We start from the raw sequence: 18,076 nt of genomic DNA on the forward strand, positions 1-18,076 counted from the left end.
CATGCTAAATGCCTCTGTACTTTACAGGCAACAGCCTTTTAATGTGGCTGTTCAGCCTGGGTTCTGAAGGGTTTGTGTCTCTAGTTAATTAGTGGGTTATGAGTGCTTTCATTATAAAAACTGTGTGATAAAAACAGCGCTGTGTAGTTTTTGGCAAAAGCCATTTTGAAACAACTTATTCGAAGGAAATTTCCAAAAAACGTTATCAAAGAAATTGCCGTTTTCGGTCTCTTATTTGCTCACAGCTTTTGCACAGCACAGCAATGGGTATTGACAGTATCTCTGTATATACCTTGATGCTTGTGTGACTATTCATCATAGGACCACTAAACCAACGAATTTATAGGCGACAATCAGGAGCATAAAAAATCAACAATTGAATCGCATGCGTGATGGCACTTCCCGATACAAGAACCTTAAATCTTTAGTGCACAGATAAACATTTGGTTTGCTCACGCACGTTTGCCTTTCCTAGTGAATGAGAAAGGCTTCCAATACTTACTTCCCGCTCTTTCTGATCTGCACTGACATATATCACACGTGTCTGCTCAAACAAAGGGGTACATTTTTTGTCATCATGCTTACATCGTTTGCAATGTCTAAAACCACTAAACCACAAAACCACTAAACCACAAGAAACCTTCCCTGCAATAATTTTTTCAGGAGAGTAATTGATAGGTGAGTTACAGGCTTTTTGAACGGTGCAACCTGGCTGCCTGTACACGTTGCCATGTCCTGCCTTTAATATGCGCTTGTTCTTAACCTGCCACTTTTAGCTTATGCAGGCCATAGGGTAGGTTGTGAGCCTGTGTCTTTTAAATTAGCTACGCAGCTTGCTGAGCCCTCTGGAGACCAAGCCAAATCGTCCCAGGGTCCTGAAAGGTCACTGTGTACTACGAGAAGAGAACTGTAAGTTTGCAGGTTTATATTCTTGTTGCATTCTTGAGTTGGCGATACCAATGTATCTGTTACTAACGCTAGTTTATGCCTGTTCTAGTAGCATTTGAACAATGTCCATGTCATCTGGGTAAATTATTTTTTTCTTTTCAGGGCATTCTGCGGGGCCTACATTATTTCTCGACTCTGCTGCCGCCTTTGAGGTAAGTCTGGGACCTTCAGTTGCATGTGGTTGCTATATAAGCATCTACTACAAGAATATGTGACGTTTGCATTTGCTGTGTTGGTGCAAATCGCGTTACTAGGAAGCTGTGCCGAAAAAAAAGGATTGCTTGTGGTTGTGCAATGATTTGCATGGTTTTGCATGTCACTATTTCTTACTCCATTTTTGTTTTTGCTTGTTTTCGGTCACTCTAGCCTCTGTAGTTTCCCTAAATAAGGTTTTTCATTTGAAATACACCACGAGTGTCATCTCTAGACTTCGCCAGTGGTTTTTAGCGCTGTCTGAAATAAATATGTAGGAGTACAGAAAGAGATTCCAGCATTTAATAAGAACGCCTGATAGTTGTGTGCCAGCATATGAGAGTGTCAGACCCACTTGAGTTGCTAATGATGGTAACTTCTTTGCATGCTCTGTGAAGTGCGACTTGCATTTGGTTGGCTTTATCTCAGTTCGATAGCTTTGCAACCTTGGTCTGATTCATGTAGACCAGCACCAACAGATGCTTGTTAGCGACATTAGACATCATTTAAATCGTGTAACTCATGCAGGACACAGAATACTAGCTGGCAAGCAAGTGCTCTTTACTATCTTTTGAGGCTTGACATCAGCTAGGAAAGTGGAATATTTATTTTCATTTTTCTTATTCATCCTGCCAATGTCTTGCAATGCTTGGTTTAATTCGTTTTCATCTTAAAACGTTCATTGCTTGGTTCCATTCGTTCATAGGCCTAAATGTCTAATTCAGTGAGCGTGACTAAACTGTATACACTAGGGTCTTAAATTGTTTGCCGTCATAACAGTGTTCAAATATGTTCAGTGTAACTAATTTTACATTCTTGCCATTTTCTGACCCACAACTCGTCAGTCAGCTGCTCCATATAGATTAGCTTAATTAGTCTCTCTTCTGCCAGTTAGTTTTGTCATTCACCAAGAATTATTACTCCATTCCCATTCTCACAGCTTCAAATTGGCTCATTTGCATGGTAGCCGCCGCGGTGGCTCAGTGGCTATGGTGCTCGGCTGCTGTCCCGAAAGACGCGGGTTCGATCCCGGCCGCGGTGGTTGAATTTCTTTGGAGGAGAAATTCGAGGCCCGTGTACTGTGCGATGTCAGTGCACGTTAAAGAACCCCAGGTGGTCGAAATTTCCGGAGCCCTCCACTACGGCGTCTCTCATAGCCTTAGTCGCTTTGGGACATTAAACCCCATAAACCAACCAACCAACCATTTGCATGGTTGCTCTTTCCCATACTGACACAGACAAAGGTGCGAGTGGAAAGAAACTCTTTCAAGGTGTAAAATAATTGTCTTTATTGTTTTTTGTGTTTTGTTAAAAGCTTTTATGAATGCTCTTGAAGGCTAGTACTGTCTGTTCTATGAAATCATGAACAAAGAATCGATATCCTTTACAATATAGGCAAGCTATCTTAGCAGCACGTTACGCACCACTGTAAGTTGTGTGCCATTTGAAGGCACAGTTACAGATTTTCTAGTTTTATCTGTTTTCATTTTTTCCAGGAGTCATTGGTCCAAGTTATCACAGATATGAAGATTAATGTCCGGCCTTGTTGGGAGGGTAAGAGCTGGTTGTATTCACAACGAAAAAATGAACACTTCATCACGTGAGAGGCAGTCCTGAATGAAGGTGCACCCCAAGCAAACTCAGAGAAAGTGGTCATGGTTTTGATGCTTCGAACTGTCTTGGCTTCTTCATCTCAAGGACAGCTGACAAATACTGAGCAAACTGCGTGCTTATTTTAAGCACACACTTTTTTTCATTTGTCAGGGCCAGTGATCTCTATAATACAAGTCTCTGCCAGTCACCAATTCAGTCCTAGTCATTTCTAGAACACCTCCTATGCCAGCTAGTCATTCTCCAAATTACAAAATTCTTAAGAGCTGCATATTGTAGTTTGAATCCAACACACTGTTACACAACAGAAATAACAGTGGTCAGTGGCATCAAGCAGAACACTTGCTTTAGGCCCACAGCCATTAATGATCTCATTGACATCACTCTGCTTGTCATGTCTTTTAACTTGCTGCTCAGTGACATTCTGAACTGAATCATGGCACTATACTGAAGATAAATTAAGTATCCCTCTCACTTTTCATGACCATGCTTCAAAAAGAAAGCTAAGCCATGATTTTTAGCACCCCATGTAATGCAGTACGATGGCACAATATGTTTCTCTTGTATCATCAGTTAGACTCTTCAAAAACCTTTTGAGTGGTGACAGATCTGACCCTGGACTGGATTCATGTTGTGCGGCAGCGACTTCTAGGGGCCCTTTTTCGCATACCATCGGCAATCATGCTGGATACTTTCTGTGGCCACTTTCTGGCTCGAAATGAGAAGTGCCTGTGGTACTGGCAAGCACAGGACTTCTTGTAGCTCCAGTTGGCATGACATATCTATCCTCTGAATCTCTTAACACATGTGTTGACAAGCTGCTTTCAAGGATTTTATATGAGGACACTGTTTGACTAATACCTGAGGAGTGGTAGCCTTGTAACGACATTGTCTGGAAGGATCAAAAGCACCTTGCTGACAACAATTGCCCCTTGGCTAGTAAATTCCTCTGTGAATACTGAGCTATTTCTATTCATTGAAGAAGTGCTGCATTAGCACTGCAGTGATGCTGCAATAGATGCCGTTGGATACCAAGGGAAGGAAAGCATAGTTGGGACCAGCCAAAAATCAGGTGGATAGATCAGGAAGTTTGCTGATATAAGATGGCCTCAGCCACAAAAGACAGGGTTACATGGAGAGCATTAGGAAGATCCTTTGTCTAGCAGTGGACATAATCTGGCTGCTACTGCTGCTGCTACTGCTGCTGCTGCTACTTATTGTGATGACAATGATGAAATGGCAGTGAGGAGGATGACCTTTCAGAAATGGAAAGTGGAAAGTTCTCTTTCAGCTTTTCTTCAAAGGACTGCAGTGAAATAATCGCAGAGAAAAAACAGGGCAAGCATATTCTTTGCTCGTCTAAAATACACTAGATAGCACTGTTTTCAATAATTGTACATTGTTTAAATGGCACAACATTCAGGATATTGTCTGCACCATTCCTTGCATACTTTGAGGGACCCATTTTTGCTAACAAAGAATGTTTGAATTTGTGGTGATACTACTGTACTTATGAAACTTGTGTTATAAGAGCAAGTGTTTAAAAGTGTATTGTTGCATTGTAGTAGTGCAGTGCATCAATGAACTAGTGAAAGGAATGACTGCAGTATTTCTTGTATAGTTTTATTGCCTTGTTCGCAAAACAATGCTTATAAAGCAAGCCCTATGTAAGGCCACAGTAAGGTGTGCAACCTATAGTTTGTTGTAACAGGTCTGCATACACTCCTGCAGGCTTTTAAGTCACCATTTGTTTGTTTGTTTGTTTGTTTGTTTGTTTGTTTGTTTGTTTGTTTGTTTGTTTGTTTGTTACTGAGTAGCACGGTATGAAAAACTTCAGGGACCTAATGAAATTGTTAAAGGATTCCGTTACACATACTTCAAGGGTGCCCAAAATATTTATGGCATTGTTTTATACCAATGTATATATAGGAATGAGCTCCAGAATGGAAACTTCAGTGTAGAGGATGAGCTTACATTCTATGTGTTTGCTTTTCACTGGTAAGTTTCAAATTCTGATGGAAGTTATGCTAAGAAAGCAATTCTGGTGGTTTGCAGATGGTGGCCTTTGGACTCCAGAGCATGGTGGTGAGTATTTATTTCCCCCATTCTTTTTTTTTTTATGTACATACTCTTTTTTTCAAAACCACTGATATATTTGTTTTGCATTTATTTTTCAGCTCGTGCAGGAATTGGGGGTGAGGATGAACATCTGTTTTTTTTCTCTTGTCCAGCATGCTTTTTCGTGCTTTTCGGCATACTCTTTTCGTGTGCACACATATGTGTGGAGGACTTGTACACTCTTAGTTCTTGTGAACAAAAAGCCCAGTTAATGGTAATTCTAACGTTTTATGGAAAGTTAAAGTGGAAGTAAATCAAAGTGTGGACAACTCTTGCATTGTGCGAATGAAGACTACATGAGCGAAAAAATATTAGTGCAAGCCACAAAATGATGACACAGCACTTGTCCATCCATACTTTTATTTGTCCCATCATTACTTAAGGTATGTGGCTGTAAATCTGCACAAACTGGTCTAGTTCTCCACCTCATCTCGACAAAAATGAAACTAGCTTCTCGTAGAATGCTCGAAGAGAATTTGAACCATTTAATTCCTTTGCATTTGAAGAACTGACAAAATGGTGTGTAAACATTAAGTTGAAGAAACGCTAGTCTATTATGCTTCTTGAGTTAACAAAAGCAGAAAGTGTCACTTTTTAAAACAACTCTTTGAAATTGCCTTTACCCTTTGAAGATGGCAGTATGTTTTTGTTAACGGTCAGAACGTATGCTGGCTTCATTTAAGATATCTTTTGCACACAAGCAAAGCATGGCTAACAAAACAGTTTGCCTTCTTTATGACAGCTGGCTTATTTTCTTTACATGTATTTTAATAAAATTGGTACTATTTTATTGTCACGGGCAGTTGTTATGGGCTGTGGTTATGAACCTAATTTTGTTAAATGTGTCTTTTAACACACGAAAGACCCGCTAGCCCCAATGGTGCCATTAAATCCAATAGTAAAGCTAGAGTTTACAGTATCGGAACTGCAGTGGGCTTTTGAATAATGAGGCTAGTGGTTATATTGAAGGTTTCAATGTGGGGAGTGGGTGAAAAAGTTTTTAGCATGAGTGCCTATTGTGTGTGCTTTGTTGTTTTTTTTTTTTTTTACGTATGGGAAGCTCTGTGGTGGCTGTGGTGAAAATTGCGGTTGCCTGAGAGAGGTTTTATTTGTGCAGATGGAGGCGATGGTGAGATTACTGAGCTGGCCCCAGCAGCTGCAGTTCCAAAGTCGGCAGTAAACATCCGTAGTCACTTCCCTGATACCTGGCTATGGGAGCTTCATCACATTCGAGGGCAAGTTTGTGATCTAAGTTGACATGAAACACAATAGATTTCAGATTAGAGTAGTACATTTTTTATTTTTGCTTTCAGTAAAAGCATTGCTCTAGATATTAAGTTGAGCAGTACAGTAATTGTGCCTCGAGAAGATGGTTCCAAATGCATGCGTGGGAAAATTTCCATTTGCATCAATTGCCATGCCCTCGAGTAACCCATCCTCATGGCCTGGAAATCTAGGCATCAAGAAGACCCAAATAAGGTGGGCATTTGGGGTCAGAAAATTAAAATTGGGACTTAGAAACCAAAATAGACATCTTAAGCAATGCTTTTCATTGTTCATTGTGGACAGGGCATTATTGGCCATGAGTCAAGTTTTGCAGAGGTCACTCTCCTGAAATGAATGACTGAAGCATTTTATTAAAAGGCGCGCATCAGGTTGTGAAGGATAGATGACCTGGTGGATTAACAAAGGCCTGAAAGGGTGCAGTGGCAGCTGAAGGGTTTACAAAATGGGTGACATGTGCTATGCAATGCCAGAGAAAGGGTGCGAAGGTCCGGTTATGGAGTGGCCCAACTCTTCCATGTAAAAGGGACATGAGGAAGAAGGTGATGTGATAGGGCGAAGTGTGGTAATCACTGGGTGCAAAGACATCTGCAGTGCACACTAATAGACGAGTGGCAGTAAATAGCATCTTCAAATTTTCAGACATAAAGGAATATAGATGTCTAATTTTATTGCGCGTTGTCTTCTTTCAACATTCCAGACATTAGAATTAGACATTAGAATACATGGATCACCTAAGACCGCTAAATAATTTAAAATTGAATTTCTTTTCATGCTGTTTCGGTTTCACCAGCTGAACAGTGGCTGTGATGTGTTGTTGAACTTTAGGTCACATGAGGCATGGAAAAACTGCAATATAAATGCTGATATGTGATAGCATAATAGGTTAATTCCCATATATACAGAAGGTCATTCTCTTCTTTACATTCATAGATTCCTGGGAGTCCTCATACCACTCTTGGCGCAGGGGTGCAGCGTTTAAGCGATGCGTCACTGCCCTGCAATGGCAGGTGCTTGGCCAGCAGTGGGCCCTGTGCGGCCCAGGTTGCTCTTCCCGAGCGGCCAATCATTAATTGAACTGCCACCTGCCACTGTGGGCAGTATAGGAAGTTTGCTCAATATCCGATGGGCAGATTGGGACGATGCCGCAAGGTGATGTGGCCTAGGTTGCTCTCTGGGGACCACCTGCCACAGCCATGCCCGTGATTTTCCACTCACGACACCGACACTGGATATTCTGGAGAATGGGGCCTTTAACATTATCGCGTTAAAAGTATTCCCATCATAAATTACAGATATGTGAGGCCTACTGCAACATGCTATCCTTATAGTACTACTCACTCTGTTGATGCATAGACTTGAGCTGGCAGTTCTGTCGTTCGATGACAGTTGCCACTACGGTGCCACTCAAAACATCAAAGCTCTCATGTCCTCTCCTTTTATTCCTACATGCAGGTCTTGAGCTGGTAGTCGCTCCACATTCTGAAATTCTCTTTAAAGAATGAGCAGCACCGATATGAGCATTTTTAATTTCACCCTGTAATCGTGTAATCATTAAAATGTCTCTCTCTCTCTGCAGGGATGTACCGCTCAACCTGAGCCGAAAGTTGCCCCATTCCGTGACTAAATGGAGAGCGGGCGCTGTCTGCATGCACACATCTCGTGGCCTGGGTGTCGCCATGGAGTCTATAGATGCTGTGCAGCCCTTCTTCATTCAGCTGTCGCTACCCAACATCACCAGACGCGGAGAGATAATTCCTGTCACTGCTTCACTGTTCAGCTACCTGAAATCATGCATACCTGTGAGTTCTGCTTCTCTGCCTTTACTGAAAGGTGTGGAGACACCAAAAGTTTGCTTGTATATGTTCTCTTCTTTCAAATGATGCTTGCTAGCACTTACTAGCACTAAACAATGCCACTGCGGTGGCTCAGTGGTTATGGTGCTCGGCTGCTGACCCGTGTACTGTGCGATGACTGTGCACGTGTTAAAGAACCCCAGGTGATCGAAATTTCCGGAGCCCTTCATTACGGTATCCCTCATAGCTTAGTCGCTTTGGGACGTTAGGCCCCCATACACTCACTAAACTAAACAATGCATCATACAGTGGGCATATATGTTTAAGGCCCCTCACTTTTGGGATTTATTTTTTCCAGAATTGGGGGGTAGAGGGTGGGCTAAAAATTTAGCAATATTTTTTTAGTTCAAATTTAAGTACAAAACAGGTTATTCAGCAAAAATCTCCATCATTATGTTTTTCTTGGGTCCCCTTTTTTTTTTTGCAACAAAATACAACTTACTGCATGCACTCGTTTTTGTGCGGGACAAGTGCCCTATCTTTTTTTCAGTATTTCACGAACATGGAGATGACAGGCTGTGCAGGAAAGAACTGTTCATCAATTTAGATTTTTCCTAATCTGTTACAATTATTTCATCGTGTAAACTGTCACTCTTCTACATAGCACTTCGCGTGAATGCAAGACCTGCCTACCTTGCACACTGCGAAAACAGTCATTAAACATCACAGAGGCTACCATATTTACTCGCATAATGATTGCACTTTCTTTAAAAAAAAAAAATGACACAAATTTAGGGGTGCAATCATTACGCGGAGTAATGATCAGTAGTACTTATCAGCAGTAGTACTCAAAGATGGGCAGCTAGATTGCATGCATTGCTAGCATAGCTTGGTCCTGAAATTTACATCTCACTCTCTTGAACATGACCTTGGGGAAGAAATAATGTAGTATTCGTGCATGGAGCGCAACGCATATTGGTCACTGCAGTCATTAATACACTGCTTATAATATTTTCCTTTTCTGGCATCTTTCATGACATACTGGCATGACCTCCTTTTTACAGGTCAAGTTTGCTGTGACTGCTGATGCCGACTGTTTTAAGGTGACTGGCAGGGTGCAAAAACGCTTCTGCCTGTGCAGTGATGACACGGTTTCATTGAGGTTTTATGCAAGGCCGGAATGTCTGGGTCAAATCAACATCGCGGCTTATGCCCTGAGCCTTCCTCGGGACGACCCCATTTGTGATCCTGGCAGCGTTGTCGAGACAAGAAGAGCTCGAGATGCAGTGCTCAAGAGCCTGCGTGTTTTGGTAAGGCAGTAAATTAAATTATGTCTCTCTAAGCAATCCTTGTGCTAAAAGCCTAACTTTAGCAGCATTAGCTCTAAGAAGGCCTGCAAAGAAAACAAAAATAGTGTCATCACAAGAAAGTTTCATTCATCAGTAGGTTATTCAGGTTAACCACCTTTCTCTGTTTTTCATTTGGTTTTGAAATCAGTAGGTACTTTTCTGATGTCTGTTGTATAAAAAGTAAAAGGTATGTGATGAATTACTTTATCTTTTTGTTTTAACCCTGACATTATCAACACACAGCATTACTGTTTCATATCATTTCTTGTGTCTGGATATAGGCATCAGCTTCTACGCAAAGCAAGTAGTTATAAATTCATTGTTAGTATACCTGCCGCATAAGGCGGTGCATATGCCAGGATTGTTTGGTGCTTTTAGGCTTTTGTGTCCAAAAGATGTCATCTTCTTTTCAGCCAGAGGGAATACCCAGGACAAAGTCATTCTCTGAATACGTATGCATTAACAGTAAGTTCTGTTTTTCTACCGTGTGTCATGCATCTCGAATAATGTCTTCAAAATTTTAAGCTGTACATTAAATTCCTCTCTGTTAAACTGACTAGCTTGTTGACATTGCAATTAATTACTTCACTTTTGATAATCTGTGAGAGGTTAGTAAAAGGTAGCAAACAGTTCAACAGCCAAATCATGCTTTCATTGTACATTTTAAAACTGTGAACCAATTAATATTTGCAGCCCCAGAAAATGGCACAGCAACTCGCAGCTTTGTACTGAAGCTTCCCAGCAATGCCATTCCTGGCTCTTCTAGGGGACTTTTTATGGCTTCAGGTAAGATAAGACATTCCAAATGCTTTGCAAATAGCTTTTGGAGTGCACAGAATGTTTTTCGTAAAAAAAGCTACAAAGCAATTATCTTTGCGTGTGTTGATTTGTGTGGAAAGAGGAGTTTCTTAATTCTGGGTGGACAGCCTCTTGCATGTATAGTGAAATGTTACTTGCACCAGTCATAATCTTCTTTCCGACAGGTTCTGTTTGTCTTAATTTATTGCGCTTAAAGAAACTGCCAGGTTTTTCACTCTTCCCTCATGCAAAGAAGTAACGGTGTTGTCTATACTAAAATCTGTTCTAGGAGCTGAACACTGAATTTTAAGCACCCAGTTTTTTTGGCTGCTTAAAATTCAGCTTGCTGTCTAAGGTGCTCGGTTTCACGAGTTTGTTAGAAACACTGTGGAAGAATTATACCAAGAATTTTTCAGTCAGTGCATGAGTCTATTTTTATATATCCCGGTGCTGGAAACCATGATCAGCAAGCGCGATGGCAATTGCATGCCAGCAAAAGTCATGCATCAAAACTAATGAATACATTTCTGGTACAGAGGAGAGTCCTATTTATCTGCCACACCCAAAGCTGTTACGACACAGTGATGTACACCTTGTCGACGAAAGTTTTAGAGGATCGTGTTGCTGCTCCATCCAAGAAACTCAAAACAGTGTAGCACCATCTAGCAACAAACAGTAAAAGCTCATGGCTGACAATGCGAAAGGAGCATTGGTTTTCATCAAAAGGTGCACTAGAGGAAATGTAAACTATAATAAAACGTGACTAACACACCTGAGCGGAAAAAAGCACTGTGCACTTAAAACACATCAGTGATATTTTACCGACATAAGGTCATGTGATGGGATACACTGATAATGGCAGGGTTTCACCACAAGATGGCACTTCAGTTTGTTTTATGTGACTTTCAGTGCTAAGTTAAAAGTATAAATTCTCGTTTCTTCGATATTGCAGCGCTCAATTCTTACAATATGTGCCACGAACTTTTCATTTCCACGATAGTTTTTGTCAGTGGTTGGTTCCTTTCAGTTATAGCTAGTTATTAAAATTATGGCAAAGAATCCTTCCACTTGTTCTGTAGGCAACCACAGTGTTATGGTTTCAGTCCCACAACAAATACCAGATGGATGCACTACATTATTGCCCTCTCAGAATTGAGACACTGTCATGGCTACCCTAAATGTACATTGCCATCAAAAGAAAGAAGTACATTGCCACCAAATAACTACAGCTTGAGTCCAAAGTTTATGTTGAGCAATATGTGCCTAATGCTATATCTTGAGTGGTGAAATTTTATTTATTTCTTGCAAATAAATTAAGTTCACTTGTGTTTGAAATGCCAGTAGAGTGCTGTTAGCCATCAGAGCACAATGTCAAACCGAATCAAGCAGCAGTTCTAATGCAGACAAAGCATTGAGCCATGCACATAATAAGTGCATTTTCATTCTATCTCGGAAGCAGGCTTATTGCTCACACTTTACACATTGTTGCCCTTCACCCACGTGCACAGGTGACATACTCAGCCCAGTTGTAGCATCAGGCCTGGAGTCCCTCGTTCGGCTGCCAACTGGGTGTGGCGAACAGAACTTGGCTATGTTGGCCACCCGTGTAGTGGTGCTGGACTACCTCTTCTCTGTGGGGCAATCCAATCACCCCTTGGTGGCCAAGCTCAGGAGAAGCATCATCACAGGTAGGCCATAGAAGCATGGAGAAAGCTATAGATGTCAATGGAAGGAAAAGGCAGAAAGTGCAACGAACTGTGAGGACAGTCACAAGCTGCTTGCAGAATTGAAGATGATACAGAAGACTGACAGACGTTCAGATGGTCTGATGCTATGACCTGTGTTAGCAGAATGTACAGTCTTTGTCAAAAGTAACCAGGCTGCACGTTTTTCTTCTCAGTCGTATATTGAAGCTATTATGCCAGCCCTCAAGCTCAAAATCTCTGTATGGTAAGGAGAACCCCTGTTCTCACCTTCAAAGAACTTTTTGATCTTTAAGGAAGCCGTGAGGGCTCTGTTATACGAATGAGAAGCAAACTATGGAGCCTGGTTACTTTTGACAAAGACTACATTTAGGATGGTGCTTTTCTATTTGATGCATTTCCCTTTTGCCACATCCCATTGCCTGAAAGTTGCGGCAATTAATTTTTCTTTACTTTGCATGGCTTTTTGGCTCGCTATAAGTTATTTTTTTTTATGCTTTAACATTACACATTACACAAGCGCGCTGCTTTAACATTTACACATTTTGCCTTACTTGGCGCGCCACGCCGGATCAGTCGATGACACGCGCTCACTTTAGGCTCCGTTTATGCTTTCTCTGCACTGGCCATTCGCGTGGGGGCATCTCTGTGCCCATCTTTTTTCCTCTACCGATGCAGATTTTCTCGCTCACCTCTCGTCAGGGAGTGGCTTTGACTGCAGACACCATAGGCTTCTCCACTGACTGCAGACTCCATAGGCTTCACTTGGCGGCCACGCAAAGACACACCGGCATTTTGCATATATATATTCTCAAAGGCTGGCGTTTTGCATTAAAAAATATGCTAATTTAAGATAATTGGCCAGAAACAATGTTTTTGTAGTCTAAATGTTATGTTCAGCGATGCTGAAGTGCATGTGAGAAACTTTCATGATTAATTAAAGCAGCAGCATCTGTACTACAACATCCTGTCATACGGGACAATTTCAGGGTATATGTTCTGGTCTTAAAGAATTTCTTCACAAATGCACTCTGATGTGGTACTGCTTTCTCTGTTTGCTTTAGATTACCAACAGCAGCTCAACTACAGGCACCAGAACAATGGCTACAGTGCTTTTGGCACTGCAGATCCTGAACCTAGCCTGTGGCTAGCAGCGTTTGTGGTGCGGACCTTTGGACAAGCCCGCCAATATGTTTTCTTTGATGATGCTGAGCTGAGCCTAAGCACTCAGTGGCTACTCGGGCACCAGTATGACACTGGTTGCTTCCCATCAGTAGGCCGTGTGCTGAACACCCAGCTCAAGGTTTGTGCCTTTTCAGCATGTCGTGCCTTGCCATGCTCATTCTATGGCGCATTTTCTTTTCAAAGTGTATTCTCCATCATAATTATTTGCATAAGAGCTTTAATTTGTATGGGAGCTCATGCATGCACTTGGTTTTATTTCCTCTGGTCGTCACTGAATTGCAGAGCTGCAGTTTTTGAAGTATATTGTAAAATGGCACTAATGTCACCAACAGCACACAGATATATTACGTGAAGAATACGTGGTGCGGTTTCGCAGGCTAGGCTAATTTGAGCCCTTTGTTTCTGTCATGCACTTTTTTCTTGTTCTCTGGGGCCTGATTAATATAGGTATGCAGTTTCCCGATTCTAACTGAAAAAAATTGAGACTGACTAGAGTGATCGCTGCGAAACAACTGCAGCAGCGCACACGGGCCGCAACTTCCGCACAAGCTGCGCCGTGTCTGTTATCATAGTTAACTATAAAATGAGAGGATCGCTGCCAGTTAGGTTCGCAGACAGTTGTCGGCTGCATCGTGGCACGGCAAAATGATGGTACGTGCTGCACTTGTTTTTAGACCCGCGAGCACGCATCTGCCAGCCTGCGGCAGCTCTCGATGGCTGTGACAGTGCATTGATTTTATGCAAGGCTTAGGATTACCACATGCGGGCATTTGCCTCTCTTCGCACTAAACTCATCGTTTATGTTCAGGAACAGGGACACTGACATGAAAGAATGCAGTTCATGGGGTGCGTATGCTGTTGACTTGAGTCAGTTAAAAAAAAAAAATGGTTTTGAAAAAAGGAAATGCCGCAGTAACTATTCGGCTTCATCTTGGACATCTCAAGTGTGCCATCAGAGAAGGGAGGAAGGTGGGAGTGAAAGAAGAAAGAGAGGTGCCCAAATGGATGGCTCCTGAATAAGTTCGACCACCTGGGGTCTTAAATTATGCAGACATTGCACAGCATACGAGTGCCTTTCTAGTTAGATGGAGGTTAAACGCAGCCGCTGTGGCCGGGTTCGAACCCCAGGTACAGCCGAGCCAGCTTCGCTGTTTAAAAAGTGGGCTTCCAAAGACATTTTTACTGCACTAGCTGTAGTGCCGGGATTTCTCAAAATCCCGGCATTGTTGGTGCTCTTGCGAAGCCTCGAAAAGGTGGAGAGGAGGAAATGGGTGGAGAGGATACCAGTGACCTCACTGCCAGCTGCATGGATTTCTTGAAGGTCACCCCTGACTCTCGTACTCTGCTTGGTCACAGAAGAGTAATCACACTGCTAGTGGAGACATCTGCTGCATCAATCAGAACGATCACCTTTAAATTTTTTTCTTCGCCACTTAACTCGCCATTTATTTCACTCTTTATGGGTGGAAACTTCTTGAAAGTCTTTTCTTAGTGTTTCAAAGCGTTTTATACTTATGTAAACTTTGTAGAGTTTCTGAAAATTACGATGGAGAAGTGGTGCCACCATCTGTGCAAATTTCTTAAAACTGCTGGAATGCCGGGAAGATGAGGTTTCTTATTTGGCTTGGCTGCATTTGGGCCGAAAACATGTATTCTGCCTTGGAATTGATAGCTGCGCCACGACGCTGTTCTCTGCTTGCGTATTAAATTATTTGAATTGTGCATTCAGTGTTAGGCTGGTACAGAAATTTTCACAGCAGTTCTTAGAGGTTTGCCTCGAGAAGAGCGGTATTGTTTCGGCTGAATCCATGTTTTATGCCCAGCAATAGCCAAACCAAATACGAAACCACTTCTTCCCAGCATTCCTGTGCCTCTCTGCTCTAGATGATGTATGTATTGCAGCGCCACATTTTCGTTTAGGTAATATTGAGAAACTATGTTTCTAAATGCCAAATTTCCAGTACCTAATGGAACCTTGGTGTCATCTGTGAAAAGCTCCTTGCAAGCTGGGTGACATCCAACTCCTTTCCTTCAAAATGGAACTCCCTAGACTTCGGCGTGTTCCTCTAATTCAAGGGAATATTCGGTTGCCATATGACAAGCCAGGGTATCGAGAGCATTGTGTTGTGTTTACTCCAGAATACCTCATGGCATATTACATAACTTGTATGGGTACAACAATCTTGTATAACAAGTAACTCATGTATGGTTCTTGCTTTTTTTTTTTTTTACAGGGTGGTGTACAGGGGTCGTCACTCGTACCACTAACATCCTACGTGTTAATCGCGCTGCTTGAAGCAAATGTGACTCTCTCCAGATCTGTGCAAAATGCAGCCATCCAGTGCCTCATAGAAGAAACTCCTCACGAGCAGCAGGACAGCTACTCACTGGCGCTTCAGGCTTATGCCTTGGCCCTTTCAAACCATCGCGATGCACAGCGAACCTTTGACTTGCTTTGGAGCAGGGCTGAATCGGACATTGGTGAGTACACCAGGCTGCAGTAACCTTTTAACAGCGTTATTTCTTCTTAACAAATCCAGAGGTGGTATAATATAATGATTCTACAACCAGTTCCATGCATTTTTGGATTTCCCGTCCTTCTCCAATGATTGATGTGACACCACGCTCATGTTTGCTCGTCATTACTGCTCAAGCCTGAAGCATGGCTTCGCTTTAGCCAATGGCGAAGTGTGGGAAATTAAAAAATGGAATAGTTTCGGGAAGGAATAGTTATATCATATCGACCCAGATCACAAGCACAAGAATGCTAATCCCTATGGACGCTTGCAAGTCGCTTACAATGGCAGAATGGTGATTAACTTCAGCACATCAAAATTGGAGGAGCATAGATACCAAATTTTTGCTCTCATGTTTTCTTTCAAATTAATGGCAAACACTGATCACCCAAGAATACTCCCCTATAACCACTTTATGATATTGTTGCAGTTTAAACAATCGAACAACAGCTGTGACTTGTGAGGTACATTTCGGCCACATGATGCATGAAAATAAAATGCAATGTACTTGATGATACATGGTTTTTAATTCAATACTAGGCTTAAGCCATCCTGTTTCAGAGCTAAAATTACAACAAACAACATATCAGTGGTAGTGACTGGAGGGCTCGGAAAAAAAGAAAAGAGAATTTTAGAATTTTTAACTTTTTTGTCCCCTGGACGGATAGGAAACAGGAAAAACGATGGACATGGTCTAGAGCAGGGATATTGAAACTGGTTTCCATGGAACCTCGGTGTTTCTTAGAGTGCTGCTTGGAGTTCCTCAAGCACCCAAATTAATGCATGCCCAAACCCCCGGCTTTCCTTTAACTGCTTTATTTTGCGACTAATCACACTGTAATTGTTCACTGCACACAGTTGAACAGTACAGCCAGTCATAAAATTGGTTTTTGACTGTCTCACATATCTTGATGGACACCTGAACGGCGCCATAAGGGAAGGGAGGAAGGTAGGAATGAAAGTAGAAAGAGAGAAAGAGGTGCCGTAGTAGAGGTCTCTGGAATAATTTCGACCACCTGGGAATCTTTAACGCGCACTGACATCGCACAGCACACACATCGCACAGCACACGGGCGCCTCTTGCATTTTGCCTCCATCGAAATGGCCGCCGCCGCGGTCGGGTTCGAACCCGGGTACTCCGATCCGGTAGATGAGCGCCTTAACCACTGAGCCACCGCGGCGGGTAACAGCCAGTCATACTTAATTGAATTTGGGCATTTCTTGAGCTTCCGTGTGTCTGCTTTTTTCATGCATGTTGGGTAGGTAGGAGTGGAAGCCAGGAATTGGAGGTACCTCTGTGCCTCTTGAAAGCCTTTGGGGTTCCCCGAGGCTAAGAAGATTGAGAACTCTTAGTCTAGAGGGCCCGTAAATGTGGCATTGAACAGTCATTCCAGTGAACATTGAAACTGAGATAGAGGGCTATGTCCAAAAATTGTTTTTAATGCCAATAAGTGCACATCATTTAGTATTATGTTTTGGTTCTAAAATAATTCAGGATGGAGCCATTACATTATCCTTACTTTTCTGTGTGTAAGGAAGGCCAAACGACAAATGTTGCATAGTTCTGTTATATGTGATAATGCGGCTACATGTGGTGGAAATTTTAAAACTGGGTTTTTTTAAAAGCTTTTATTTCCTTGCTACTACATATCTATACCTAAAAAATTTGCTTCCTCAAGAAATAAAAAAGAGCTTTTATTACTCTTTTTTCGTCTTAGCAGCATTACAACAACACTTTTTCTCATTTCTAAAGAAAGTTCATAGCCACCAAGTTCCAATTGTGAAGATTATACAAATACAAAGTGTGATTAGATCATAATATTTTCCTGTTTTGCAACGTGTGCACATACCAAAGGAGAGTTCTTTGTAGTCTCTTGCGATCTTTTTCTACTGCTTACCTATTATCATCCTGTCACATCCAGCTGCTGAGAGTCACTCTCTTCACGAGTGCAGTTGACAGCAGCTCGAATGCAAGCGTTCGAAGCTCAAAAGCTTCAAGCCAGCCTCAGGTCTTAACACCAGAACATTTTTTTTGTGTCAATGCTTCATCAAGCAAAAGGAAAGAGTGCATATATATGAACAAGAATCCACAAAAAATATTTTTTGGCATCAGACTTTGGGTTTAAAGCTCATTAATTCAAACTTCAAGGGACCTGAAAAAATTTAAAAATTATCCAAAAGTTTGAATTGTCGAATGGCCCCCCAAAAGACTAACAAGAACCACTTGCATCTCAGTAAATTTATTTGGTCACAGACTGGGCAATGGTCGCTTGCTTTTGAGGTGAGAACAGTGCAACACTGGCTATTTTTCACATTTCTATCAATGCTTGATTGTGTGCATACTGCCGGAAATGTCAAGGCGGAACTGCTCCACAGTGGCAAGGACCTCCTCTGGTATCCTTCACAGAGCAATAGCAGTGTAGCTCCACCGCTATTGCATCAGACCCCTTACAAGCGGCAGTTGGGTCTTCACTGCACAAACTGCGAACAGCAGGTGACAAGTGTGCAGTTCCAGCAGTTTTTGCGCACTTGAAGAGCAGAAGAACCGCGCGGATGGAAACACTCAGAAGCGTCGA

At 42.1% G+C, this 18,076-nt stretch overlaps 1 protein-coding gene across 1 annotated transcript in view; it reads left to right on the forward strand.

The window, feature by feature from the left end:
• The window catches only part of LOC149342676 (pregnancy zone protein-like), a 47,643-nt gene that overhangs the window by 18,579 nt on the left and 10,988 nt on the right, over positions 1–18,076 (forward strand). The window contains exons 15-27 of the mRNA XM_089545145.1: positions 825–909; positions 1,051–1,100; positions 2,637–2,694; positions 4,807–4,836; positions 4,929–4,946; positions 5,987–6,104; positions 7,733–7,955; positions 9,014–9,259; positions 9,712–9,763; positions 9,992–10,084; positions 11,605–11,784; positions 12,864–13,102; positions 15,219–15,465. Coding sequence (XP_089401271.1) covers positions 825–909; positions 1,051–1,100; positions 2,637–2,694; positions 4,807–4,836; positions 4,929–4,946; positions 5,987–6,104; positions 7,733–7,955; positions 9,014–9,259; positions 9,712–9,763; positions 9,992–10,084; positions 11,605–11,784; positions 12,864–13,102; positions 15,219–15,465 — 1,639 coding nt within the window. The remainder of the gene's footprint in view (positions 1–824; positions 910–1,050; positions 1,101–2,636; positions 2,695–4,806; positions 4,837–4,928; positions 4,947–5,986; positions 6,105–7,732; positions 7,956–9,013; positions 9,260–9,711; positions 9,764–9,991; positions 10,085–11,604; positions 11,785–12,863; positions 13,103–15,218; positions 15,466–18,076) is intronic.

This window comes from Amblyomma mixtum, chromosome 5 (assembly GCF_055824585.1).
Source record: "Amblyomma mixtum isolate Tamu chromosome 5, ASM5582458v1, whole genome shotgun sequence".
In the NCBI taxonomy this organism is placed as follows: Eukaryota; Metazoa; Arthropoda; class Arachnida; order Ixodida; family Ixodidae; genus Amblyomma; species Amblyomma mixtum.